At 38.3% G+C, this 14,340-nt stretch overlaps 1 protein-coding gene across 8 annotated transcripts in view; it reads left to right on the forward strand.

The window, feature by feature from the left end:
• Window positions 1-14,340, forward strand: part of LOC140669440 (uncharacterized) — a 388,002-nt gene that overhangs the window by 304,061 nt on the left and 69,601 nt on the right. For all 8 annotated transcript variants that reach the window (XM_072899289.1, XM_072899288.1, XM_072899282.1 and 5 more), the window contains one exon: window positions 1,162-1,465. In XM_072899289.1, coding sequence (XP_072755390.1) covers window positions 1,162-1,465 — 304 coding nt within the window. The remainder of the gene's footprint in view (window positions 1-1,161; window positions 1,466-14,340) is intronic.

The raw sequence follows: 14,340 nt of genomic DNA on the forward strand, positions 1-14,340 counted from the left end.
ATATAATTAAGAGAATAGAAACTCTGTTACAATCAATTACAAGCAGATAATCCTGTCTTTCAATCGAGATATTGGACATGCGCTGTTATTTTGCTTATCGGATCGATTGTTAATTCTGGTTGCGATTACAACCATCAACGAAATCGATTACGAAGTCGCGTCAATGTGGGATCATGAATCTTATCGATAACGCGATCGCGTAATCCGGCATCGCGAAATTGCGCAACTTGTTGCACACCGGACACACCCTTGGATTTCCACGCTTTTTTTCTAACGCTCTTTGATAACGTAGAGAATGGCCGTAGCCCATTTCCAGTACGCGTATCTCGGGCAAGAAAGAAACCTTCCGAGCGGTTCTACACGAGCGCGTTAAGCGCACGTTTTACCCTGTCGATGTCGGTCGGAATATCGGGCAAATGGAGCAAATAAGTCTTTAAGCGACGGATCGGTGGGTGTAAGGGCAGCACATTGGGGATGAGTTTAGATGTTTGTCCTAGATAAAACGTAAGGGGGAATCGTGTGCTCTGGTATATGAGATTTCCGTCCGTTGGGATAGATCGCCGATATAGATAGGCGGTATAATCGGGTCGACATAATTTTGGTTGGGCACTAAAGAGCAGGTGTATGATCAGATCTCTGCTCTCCCATCGAACATCCGCGAATGTTATATATAGCGTGTCGTCCGAGACGTTCTTATGATTAATGCGGGATAGGAGAGGAATTCGAATGGGAATGCGTGGGATACTATAGAGGGATAATTCAACCTCAGTGATATTTCCTGCGACCGAAATGTTATAGTCGATTTATACTCTGGTTTAAATGCCAGCGCACACGGGTGATGAAATAAATGATGGCTCTGAAAAGTTAAATTTATGAAGCAATTTTATATATATATATATATATATATATATATATATAAATGTATACAATATAAATTGAATTGCAAAATTGTTTTAGTATAAGGTTTCATTTTACAAGAGCGCTACCAGAGAAACTCTGTGAGAGATATTTAACTTTTATTTTATTTTACAATATATTTGATATATTTTTTTATGAAGAAAAAAAATAGTTTAAAATAAAAATAATGCGAATTCACTTTCACATTTAAAAAATGAGTCTATTCTTTTAAATATTAACGAATAAATTTTATTTTGATTGCAGAAACGGGCATATGCTGACGCATCGAAATAAGAAGCCGTACGAGTGCAAAGCCGAAGGATGCGGCAAGTCTTACTGCGACGCGAGGAGCCTGAGAAGACATACGGAGAATCATCATGCTGGCAGTAAAGTTAATGAAAGTGTCAGTCCCAGCAGTCCCACGACCGGGCCTCATACGCCTAACACCCCCGGAAGTAATCCCAGTACACCGAGCACGCCCGGTGCAACGTCCACGACGAATGGACACGGACACGCAGCTTTGAAGCAGCTACTCGCCACTGAACCCGCGCAAACGCAACAACAAAAGGTAAGTAAACCGTACTTTTAATCGTTCTTGTTAGTTAATTCTTTGACTGATTTTGAATGGAGAAAAATATTCATTATTTAATATTTTTAAGTTATATTATTAATAATTTATTTACGTAAAATATAAAAATTTTATTTTTTCGCATTTACGATTTATTGCATTTTGTAATTACTTAATTGCATGTAAAATTGTTATATTAAGCTAGCAAGCCAAATTAATAACCATGTAATTTTTAATTTGTTTCGTAACACGAGACAAGAGATTTGAGCCTTTTGTTCTTATTGTTTCTCTTGATTTACTAGCTCAATGCTGGCCGCGCTGTATATTTCACGATTGAATTTTCTCGAAATTGGTCTGGAATTGCCGCGCCTGATGGGTTTAAGGGCTTACAGGGCAAACCTTTCAAAGAGTCGGTCAATGTGCGTCGTCGGACGCGAGTCTGCTGCAAAGACGTAAGAGGATTAGGCAGCTTTTCTGCAATTGCCAAGCATGTCGCGCGACTTCTAATTAGAACGCCATTAATTTCTATATCGTCTTTATCATTTAATTTGTCGATCTCTTCGTTCGGAATTGTTCGAGCTTGTTACACGCGTTTACGAAGCAGAGGTCGCAAAATGAAATTTTCAAAATCAAGATGATAATTCTTCTGATGATAATTACTCACGAAGATCGTTAATTAGAATTTGAGCCACAAGTTGGCTTAGTTGTTGAGTGATATGGAGCGGAAAGTTTGGACCTCTATCTCGAAAGTATTCCTCCTTCCTTTTATCTTCTCGCTGCAGATTTAATTTTATAGCTTACTAGCTTTCGGCAACTTTTATTACCCGCAATGTTCCCGTCTACCGAATGTAATGCACGGCGATAACGAACTTCAGATTACTATCTCGTCAATTACTACGATCATTACTTGGATCTCGCGGTAGTTTAACTTCTTTGGAACTCCGATGAGCTTAATTTTCATCGGCCGCAAAAGGTTGAATGAAGTTGCTTCTTTTGACTTTTACTGGTGTATAAATTATATTTCCTGAAAAGTCTCTTCACAAAGTAACTATCTTGCATCGATAAACAAATTATTTTTCCATTATAAAAAAAAAAAAAAGATGGAATTTAATGAGAAATAATGTAAAAAAATGTTCTCTAAAAAAAGCTCAGCAAACGATATATTTTATGACAAAAAATATTTTTTATACGTGCGATATGTTTCGCATTATTCCGAATAAATTGACACTTTTACACCGATTACTAGTAGTCTTATTTGCTTTCCGATAGCGTTTTCCGGATGGTCAGTTTTCTGTACGCAATAAAACGCAGACGTGATCGTTACGATATCACGTCACGTAAATGTCACATTCGTGCGCAGCGTCGTTGTGGCCTTTAAATGCCATCGAAAGAAAGTCGTTAGTCCCAATTCCAGCCGCTGCAATTAAAGGACGCGAACCGGAAACCTCGCGCCGCGTCAGAAAAGCTTCTCTTACTCAGCTCGATTCTTTTCTTTCTCTCTTTCTTGGCCGCCTTTACCATCTTTCTGCCGATTCGACCGGCACGTAGGTTAGTAGCTGGCAAAGTTTATTGGCTGCGACCCTTGACCACGGAGAACCGAGGTGGCTGCACCCTAGCGAATCATTGTCGGACGATAAAAGGGCGCGCGAGAGAAAACGAACCGTCCGTGAGAAATCGGAAGAAAAGCCCCAAAAGTGAGGCCACTCTTCGTCTTTTCCTGCCTTACCCTTCGCTCTTCTACGGCGTCCTGTCAGAGCTGGTGGAAATTAGTTCTCGGCTGTAGAGTACGGAATTATTGCCGCTTTCAAAGTCGCTCGTTGCGCTTACATTTGAAGGCGAGTGAGAGATGCGAAGAGAAAAGCGCCCATGTTCGAAGCAAAGAGAGCAAGAAAGAGAAGTAGAGAAAGAGAATAGCTTTACCAATATATATGTGCGAACGATGTGCTTCCGTTGTGTGCGTTGCGCGAAGAAGGTAGAAGGGTAGTTAAACCGAGACTACGAATCTACGATATTGAGTTAGAAGTAAGGCGGGCCGGTACTGAAGTGGGGGCTAATAAAATTTGATGACCGGGAACTTCGTAATGAGAATGAGACGCGGAAAGGAGGTAGAATCGAGGAAGAAGCAGAGAGAAAGAAAGAGAGAGAGAGAAAGATGGAAGCGGTCGACTATGAAAACTTCTCAGACGTAGCGGCCTCGCGATTTATGATATTTCATCGGACAGCCACGGAGTCCGGAGAGTAATCTTTTGTAGTCATTAATTTTCTTTCGTTACGTCTCGTCGTAAGTTGCAGCTACCTTTGTCGGAAATGGCGCAGCTGCGGATATTTATGAATTTGCTTCCGACACGTGAAATTTAATCAACGCCGCAGATGCCGCGTTAATTACTCATCGTAGCGTTATTGCGTGTTGGTTATATCTGCATGCGTATTCTCTGCGACGTCAATCCTCGAACGCCCGAAATGTTTGTAGTGTATTTCAGATCTCGAGATTTCATGAAAGTTTAAATTAATTAAATATTTTTTTAATTAAAACGAGAACTTGGTCATAGTTCCGGGCTATAAATTTTTGATGAAAATATTTTTAACAAAATTCCGTAATCGAAGAATTGTATATATGTTACGTTTTATATATTTTTTTAACTGCTTAGTAAGCATTAAAAATTAATTTTCATTGATCTCCAGATATAAATAAAATCGATTCAATGAAAAAAAAAAAAATTAATTCGAGCTATCATGGCGCAAGTTCGAAAAAGATATCAGTATTATTATTGATTGCGAAATGAACTTGCACCGTAAGATTGCGCATCGAATGAATCGAGTCACCACCTCGTGTCTCTCCCGATGGTCTCGAGCTTACGCCTCGTTCAAGTCGGTAACTTCGGGTACGTGTCGCGTTTAGGATTCCGCCGAGGGTGCTCGCCATAAACTCGTCAGGGCACAATCGCGCGTGCGAAAGTAGAACCACGAAGCGCGAGAAGTAGGAAAATACGAGAATGGAAGAACGCGTGTGGCAGACGAGATAGGAAGAAGGAGGAGAAAGACAAGAACGAGGGAGAGAAAGAGAGGAATGAAAGAGGTGGCGGATGAGGGTTTATATACTAGGATGCAGGAGAGAGAAAGAGAGAGCGGGGGGGGGGGGGGAGGGGAGAAGCAGCGACGAGAGGCAAAGAGTAGCTTTCCGATGCGCGAGCAACCTCGCGATTTTTCTGTCACGTAGAGATGCGAGCCCGACTAGACGCGACGACGACGACGACGACGACGACGACGACGACGATCAAATTTGTTCGGGAATTCGAAATCGCTGGGACGGAACGATGGGTTGGGAATAAAGTGTGTGCGGCAGCCGAGTGTGTTCGCGTCGCACCCCTAGGAACCTTTCAGCAGGTTCGCCGCAAGCGAGGGGATGGAAGAGGAAGAGTGATTCGACATCAAAAGGTGTCTATCGGTCGTTCAACCGACTTCGATTCGCGCTTGCCGGGTCGCGTCTGAAAATCACGGTTATCGCCCTGGAAAATCACTATCTTGCTCCGGAGCTATGCATTAAAGTCAAGGGACGCGACTGGAGGAACGGCATTTCTTCTTCTAGATATGACGTAAAGCCGCATTGTTTAATCCTATGTTTCACGCGAACTTTATTGGGAATTTGCAAACGCAAATATGAATCGTTTTCATCGTTATTTCGTGAATTAACTCGATATATCATAGAATTAATTTATTGCCAAAGTAAATTAAAACTTCGATGTTGAGATTTTTGTTGTTAAAATGTAAAGTGAGATATAATCTCTCAATATTAATGTTGTAGTGTGATATAAATCTGTGAATGTACCGATATTTGCATCACCGATTGCAAACAGCCATCTCCATTTTTTGAAAAATATTAAGTTAAACAGAAAAACGATTTATCTTACTCGTTTATCATCGGGAATTGCGAAAAATTGAATCCGCGCGCAACTAGTCTTGCATAACGTGACAAAAATATCGATTTCGCAGATTTATTTTATACTTTTTTTTTTCCACTTCTTCAAAATATGAATGTATGCGAAGGAGTATTCATCCGTATATTCGTGGCCAATTACCAGGCACACTGCCACCGGCGTGATTTTCAGTTGTGCAAATATTTGCCCCTGCAGGAATTACGGAATTTAATCTTGATGATATCATTCTCGTGAATTTTCCGACGGATCTTTGACGAGCGGTAATGACGTCAAAGAATCGTGGAATTTCAAATCTCGCACGAAATATTCTCGGTAACACGCGCTTGCTATTACAATGAAATACCACGGGGAAAAGGATTTCGTATAACTATACATACAGTTAATGTAACATATATGTCCGCTGCATTCGCTTGATTCGAGATCACAGCGCGATCGTCAATTCAAAAAAACAGTCGGTATGCGGTTTATTCAAAAGCCATTTTTTTTACAATATATTTTCAAATAAACACTGCATAGATTTAACATTCTATGAATACTTTAACGGATATTAATAACATAAAGGGCTTTCATATATCTTGTGTATAAAATATGAAAACCTCTTGCATGTATTTTTGCTTATATAACAATACACAACTAAACACGTCTATTTTCAACGAAAGATTAATTTTTTTGAAAATATTATACCCTCGTAGCTTTTTTCATTCATTTAACCCGGCGTTATAGCCGCAATATTTTTCCTTTATTTTTCTTTGGTTCTTAAAACAACTTTGTCTTAACATTATGTTAATATATCAGGTATTAAAATATGTCAAAAACAGTAAAGAACAAATTCGTAAATATTACAATAGATAAATAATAAAATCGCAGGGTGTAGTAATATGGCTTAAAATAATATCTATTTGTATCTATTAGATATTGCGCCTAACGAAGGGTTAAACAAATATTCTTGTCTTCAATTAATGAAAAATATTTATCAAATGTTTGTTCGCATCGATCGTGTTTATTCAATTTATCATGTATTTTAAAGCTTCCTATACAAAAAGAGTCGTCCAATCATTCTCTTAGCGGTATAGCAAGAACTGGGTCGAACAACTGCGAAAGACTGAATCTCAAAGATTGATTTACGAGCGTCACTGAATCGATTTATGCGACTTTGGACGCCGCCGCTGCGGTTCTAACTAATTGCGCGTCGTCGATGTAGTATTTTCAGTTGAAAACAAGTTTTCCTTTCTCTCTCTCTCTTCCTTTGCAACGATCTGATTTTAATTACGTTATGCAATTCATTCCATATTATCCAATTCTGTAATTATCGCATCGTACATGCAACTCAACGTACGTTTGAGACGCTAAAGATAGAGTTAGCGCCTTGTCGCTTATACATGGCGGAACAAAGTCTTCAATCCTGAAAATAATTCGATTCCTGTGCCGACTCGATACTCGATCCTCGATCCTCGATTCGATGTCAGTGCCAACCAATTCTACTGTGGCACGAAACGCGCAATTGCTGAAATTCCTGAAATGTACTGAAAAGGATTAGCTTTGAAGGTTAGACAGCCTGATTTTGCCGTTATTAAATTCTTGTTTAAAGATCGGAAGTAGAAAACGCGCTACATCAGAGTGATAATTCAGATTCGGTATTGTTGAAAAAATACGTGCTGCATTCATGCGTAATATTGTATTTATGATGGACAGTGACATTTTTATTATATAAGAGAATAAACGCTTTTTCGCTTTAAGAGTTTGCTTCTAGACGGGAAATTATCAGACCGATATATGGTTGTGTCTATGTACATATGTGGTTAGCCCAATAATAACGAGAAACTTCGTAACATATATTGCCTCGTAGTCCTTTTTGGTTGGGCTATTTCATGTTTAATTGGCCTTGTCAGAACTTTAATATTTAGAACCGTAGTACGAAGTTTTTAAATTATTAAGCTAACACCGGATATTTCGTCCGGCGTATAATATTTATACACCGCTTTCCTGCTTTCGAACTTTTCTGGTAGATTCATTTAGTTAATCTTTCTCTACTGGCGATATTTCTGTCTACACTTTGATAATATTAATTATTATGTAATTATATACTTTGGAGAGACGCTGCAAAATACTCCAAATATTTAGCATATTATTAATAACAAAATTAATTATATAGCATTAATTGTCATTGACACTAGTTTCTAAATGAAAGGAATAATTATTACCGTTTTATTAATTGGTATCATTAATTATTATATTGATAGAAAATAATAGTTGAAGATAAATATGAAAATGATTACAGAGAAAGTTTCTGAACATTTACTGGGTTATACAATAATTATATAATACAAATTTTTATGGCATTTTCATTCCTTCTCTATTTTTTATGTAAACGATGGAATACGATTATAAATTTTCAAATACGCGATAAATTTATTCTTGGTCTAGAAACAATTTTATTTTAAGAGAAAACCATTGTTTTTAAAATGTCATATTTCCACATTCAATCGTTCTTTCCGATTAATTTCTCGTAATTCTCAACCTTTTCGCATTTGAGTCATTGAATTTCCAAACGAAATCGCTGGTTCGTACTTTCTTTTCTGAGAGAGAATATATCGTGCTTTCGCAGTGCAATCTTAACAGAATTACGAGCGTAATAGCCCTCTGCTTTGGTACTCTGGCTGATTTATATCTGGGCTCTTTTACTGAATGAAGTCCACACAAATGACCGCTACGCGAACATTCTTATCTGCAATGTCCGGTATAATAACGGATATACGAGATTCTTTTAAATCGTTAAAGCCAGAAATAAAGACCGCAATTAACTCGAATTTAAATTAAGTATAACTATGAACGATTCTTTCATATTTAGAGACAAATAAATATATATTTAAACATTTTTTATATGTAAACATTTTTTGCTCGCGCATCGATAATACAATTTTTAATTTCTGGGAAGGTCCGTCGGATAATTTTTCTCTTCTTGTGAAAGGGCCATGGTTGGCTGTCTGTGAAAAATAAACGAGCCCTTGCAACTTGGCGCAACGCCGTTCCGAGCCATTAAACTTGCACGCGGTAGCAAGTTTTTCGAAGCTGCGCATGCACTCTTCTCATGCACGAGAAAGAGAGAGAGAGAAGATCGTTACACGCTACGGCGTTGCACACACACACACACACACACACACACACACACACACATATACACGAAACGCTGTGTATGTCCGTAGAGGCTTTCGATATTCCGGCGCGAGTGCCGCGCAGAAAAAGCCTAAGCACTACCGTTATTGATGACCGTCGTGTCGAACGGACCGCGTTGATTTATCGGCCCGAAGGAAAGAAATATTTCTCCGAGGCGTGCAGGAAAGAGGGCAAATGGGGGCGGAGATAAGGGGCGACGGTGAACCGCAGGTGATACGCCAAGGCGGAAATTTACGATAATATTTGCCGGAGCCGGACGAGCCGCGAAATGAAATTTCCACGGTGTAGCTTATACCTTCTCGCGGCTCTTTTTTCGCGATCGCGAATTTCACAATTTCGTGGTAGCGATTTCAACAGAACTGTGTTAACGAGATTGAAAATCGTGCACTGTGGCATCTCGAAACAAGGTTTAAATTTTTATTCAACTGTCGTGAAATATTTAAATCTAATAACTGAGATATATCGTAAACGCGTAACATGTCGGAGAATTTTTCACGCTAATTACGTATAAAGTTTATTTGCCCGGGGTCATAAAATGTTCTTCCTTACTAATGATGATAAATATACACATTAATGTTCCTTCACATTTTTTTGTTAAAAAAGATAATTTACGCACGTTATTCTCTTTCTGTAATCATAAATAAAGAATTGTGTTGAAAGAATATTTATTAAATATGAAAGTGCAAGAAAAAAGAGAATAACGTGGGTAAAGCGGACTACTATGTATTTTGTGTCATTAGTCGCACGCAAAAGACGCACGATAAAGATGAATGTAGGTTATTCTGTGAATCCTCGTAGATATGCAATTTAACACGCACGCGAGTACAATATCCACAGTTTACGCACCGAGTTTCCGATTAACTCGCCGCGTGCTACGACAAGTGTGTGTCCCAACGCTGTGAACAAGCGTTTTCTACGACGTACGTCTAGCTAAGGTATATTTACCCCCATGCCATGTCCTCTCGAGGCAGAGCCTACAGTGGCTCCGGAGACGGCCGAAGAGATCCTCGACGAGAACTTGTTAACCGTCGACGAGCTTAAGCCACTCGAAGGCTTCGTCTTCCAATTTCTCGTCCTCTACATTCGCGGCTTCGAACTTGCAGTTGTCCCTCTTGTAGGTTCGTTCCCTCGGAAGATCCGGCGTAAACGATAGAGGAGAAGCCATTCTTCTCACGGTATTCGTAGCGGATAGTCCTTTGATGCATTTATCGCGATTTGATGACGCGCTGCGTTCCAAGTACCAATGCTTTGTTTTTTGTCGGCTGACTTGTGTTTGTCCTTTTCTACTGAATGAAGTAGATACGGAGATACGAACATTATAATTATACTAAATGTAATAATGTATTATTGTATTTCTCTTTATATGCATATATTAATTACCTGTTGTAAGTTAATTTAATATTTTGGACAGAGCAGAATGCATTACGCGAAAAGAAATCTTATAATTTATTATTTTTATTTTCGATAAGAGATAAGGAGGGCTATTATTTTTTATATTATATATTGTATATAATATTATAAGTTTAATTATTGATATTTTTAATTTAATTATTAATATTTTTTTAATCAACTCAACTGTATACAAATGGAAAACTTGGAATTTGAGCGACTTACAAAAATGCATCAGACTATGCATTACATTTTTTAACGTGACATGTAGGATCGTAAATATAAAAAAATTATGTACAATAAAAAAATCAACACTTTATTATAAAAAATTAGCTGTATTTACTCTTTTACATGCATAGATATTTATGTATATTTTTCTGGAGACGATCTAAGAAAGAGACCGTTTATAGCTGTCACGCGACTCTTTACAAATTTACTTTGAGCGGCTTGATGATACGCTACGCTTCAAGTAGACGATAAAAAAGTAGCTGACTTGAAGTGTCAAAACTTGGAGTGTATAGACGATCGTAGTAAAAGTCCACGTAATGATATATGGCAGTTCCGCACACCTCCGCGCCGATAAGGCGTCCCGATGAAAATTGCATCAGTAAACGATAAAATTCTGTATACCGATGTGAGAGGCTTTTTGAGTATCCATCACACGGAGGGCCGCGTCAGTTAGGTAAAAGTATATCTCGACGGAAATTGGATCGTCGCCGCTCGACGATAGCCGCCGCATGTTCAACAAAGATTGTCTTTCGTGGTCGGAGGTCATTTTCCCTTGTTATTCTTTTTCTTTTCTTCATTTTCGCGCGCAAGTAGTTTTTTTCTTATCTGCATAAGCTACGTCATACACCTGGGATATCAATATCGACGTGACATCGTAAGAACACGTAGTTTCTGCATTTGCTTTAAGAAATAGACAAAGGTTTGGCAGATGAATACGATATTTTTAGAAAATCGCTTTAATGACCTCGTGGAATGAAATTAGTTCCCTGTCGCAATAACGTCTCTCTTTTCACGCTCGCGATCATTATACATCGAGAGAGATTTATCATCTTCAATTCTTTTAAGTTCTCAGCGCTCGCACGAAATGTGTGTTCCGCTGCACGTAGAATATCATTTTCAAAAATGATGGCACGCGCTCTTCTCGGGACGCCCCGAGGAAAATTGAATCATATTTTCTTCAGCGCGCTAAACTTCTAAGTCACGTAGCACCGTCTGAGTTTCGAGTTTGGACCCTCTGGCCCTTTTCATTCCGTTTTCCAGCGGCGTCGACGTTGCGCGATTTACAAAGTCGCTCACGTAAAGAGGGAAAGAAAGAGAGACAGACAGAGAGAGAGAGAGAGAGAGAGAGAGAGAGAGAGAGAGAGAGAGAGAGCCTACAGTTTTTAAAATAATTAATTTCAAAATAAATAATTGGTCTCATAATTTTAATTTCCATGTTGCACCAAAAAATGACTATCTTTTAAAATGCTTTGCTTGGTTATTTATACGAACATTTATACGTGTTTCGTGCAACTTTATCTTTTGTTTCTGTCATCGCGATTGACATTTTCTTTCGTCGTGTCGAAGGCACGATCATGTATTTCATGTTCAGGATTCGAAATCAAACCCGGCCGGACATGGGTATTCGTTCTCTGTCTGTTAATCATCCCAACGATCTCTGTGCTGCATCATGTTCATTCATCCACTGATCGCGACGCGTCCGTTACAAATCAAAGTCAGCAGGATGGGGACGAATGCACCGATGTCGAACGAGACGGCGCGAGAAGACGCGACGTAAACAGAGATGACATACATATATGCCTGTAGGGTGTACGAGATGCATACGCTAGTACGATGCAACACGGCAGCGTGTTCCATGTTCAAGTGGACCCAGGGTGAGCGCGTTCATTTGATATACAGCTAATTAGAGATCGAAATCTCGACTCGTCAGAGTGCCCATCTCTCGCTTTGAAACGGGTCGCAATCGGAGCCGCTCCTCGTGTCCACGAGGTTAATACCGTGCAGACGAATGTATGCGTGGACATCGCCAGATGCATCGCCGAGTATCGCGACCGTCTGGCAATGAAAGATTGAGAATTTTATTCGCAGTAGAAAAGTATTCAAATCACGTTTAGAAGAGAAATATTCGAGAAATATTTTATCTGAAAAATCTCTCTTTTAATGCAGATTTACATTTTCTCGTAAATAAATATTATCATCTATCTATCTATCCCCGTAAATATATTGATTTTTACTTAGTTTACTTATTAATTATTAAATTCTTTTATCGACAACTAATTCGTAGTCGCCACATCGTTTCTCTGATTTTTATTTTTAACAATGTGCTTGTATGTTTAATGCACAGATATTTTGAAAAAGCAAATCCAATTGAATGCAAACATTCGATTGTTACAATTAATTGGAAATCGAAATCTTAGTTTTTAGTGCGCTTAGTCCCTGGTCGAACGTAATAACAATTTAACAAATAAGAATGTTTTGATATATTTATACCAAATTCAGAACTACAATATGAATTTGTATATCGAAAATGTAAAATATTTAACGTTCTAGGAAGTTAAAATGAGATGCGAACTAAACATTTGCAAATATTGTTCAAATTGCAAATTGCCGCGGTAAGTTAGTTTGGTATAGGTAACAATAACAATAACACAACAACTAATTTTACTTGTTAAACGTTTCTATATGGAAAATAGCAACAATTTTACGATAACGCAATTTTCTTTCGCGTAAGTTAATTAAAAATATCACAATGGTCGCTATTTTACATACCGACTTTCAATTCATACATATACATATATCAGTGCTTTTATAAATATTTTATCCTCTTTTTTTTTTTTCGTGAACTTGTTAATGTTAAAGAAACTTTTTTAAAATCAAATCAAATTTCTAATGTAGAACGAGAATTATCTCTAACAATTCTAAATGCGTCATTCATGCGCAATCATGATAATCTTCTTTCGCATACACCCACGCATTCAATGGAAAGCAGAATCGGATGATTGTGTTCAGCGTTCACCCTTCAACTTGATATACAGCTAATTGGAGATCTGAATCTCGGAGCGTAGATCGTATCCCGGGGCGTAAGAGAGGAACGCGTAGATGTACAAAACGTTTTGCGGCATCGTGCGCAGCAGCGTTTCTCAATTCTATCAAGTGTCTGCATCAGAGATTGTTGATACGCTGTTTAAATCTCTCAGGAAATACATATATAAGCATGTAAAATATGAAACAGTTCGCACAATTCTCTTTCTTAAATATATATAAGATCTTTACTTCAAAGCACTTATGTCACTGTACCATGTAAAAAGAGCGGTATATATTTCTTAAAGTATCATTACCTTAATAAAAATTACACCGAGATAGCATTATGAATCTTTCTAAGGAGCTCTTGTAGATTGAACGAGAGAGGCAGTATCGATCGTTAAAGCATTAAGTTGAGAAACCCTGATGTATAGCACGCCGCGTGCGCTCCTGGATTTGCGTCTACGTGGGAGCAAGCACCTGCACTCTCACGTAAAACACGTCTCCGCGATCCCTTCGACAAAAGAGACGAAGAAGACCGGGTGGGGAAAATGGAGAGGATCCTGACAAACTATACAACTAAACTCCGCGCGCATCGCGGTATATAAATGCTGCTCTATAAATTATAAAATATCAGACCCGCTGTGCGGATGGAAACCGGACTCGCCATTCCGATGCCGTGTCTTAAGTAATATGTTATATTTCTACTTGTATGTATATCACACAAGACTATACCGCGTGCATCTATACATCGTCCCGTGTTTTCGCTATTCCTTCTTCTCCTGGCACATCACTGTCATCCATTTCTTCATGGAATGGTCCATAAAGTCTGTGAACTCGTCACATTGCGCAACGAATCGTCGTATCGAATTATTATCGCTACCGTAATGCGCGTACTAAACTTGAGAAACTGCCTAATATCAACGATATTAAAATCCCTTGTAAGGCCCTTTTATAATGCAAGAAATGATAGAAAAAAATGGAAAAATTTTTTTGTATAAATTTAAATATAACCAGATAGTGTTATAAATATTCGTAAAAAGTGAAGTATAAATTAATATTAATGAAAGAATTTTATTTTATATTTCGATGCTATATCAATAGATTTTAAAAAGAACACAAACCTTCGAGCGAAAAATCACAGACGGTGGGTTCGAAGAAAAGTAAAAATCGAGAGGATATTCGTTTCGTTCTCGGTTGTAAAAGGATCTCAAATCGATCGCCCTTCGAAATTGATCTTGCGCTAGAATCCATATTTTTCATCTTCTACAAAACGTCGAAATTAAATCAAACGGTTCGCGATCCTATCATACATGTGCTCTTCTTTTTTTTTATCTTTTTCAATGA

The sequence above is a fragment of the Anoplolepis gracilipes genome, chromosome 9 (assembly GCF_047496725.1).
Source record: "Anoplolepis gracilipes chromosome 9, ASM4749672v1, whole genome shotgun sequence".
Taxonomy (NCBI): Eukaryota; Metazoa; Arthropoda; class Insecta; order Hymenoptera; family Formicidae; genus Anoplolepis; species Anoplolepis gracilipes.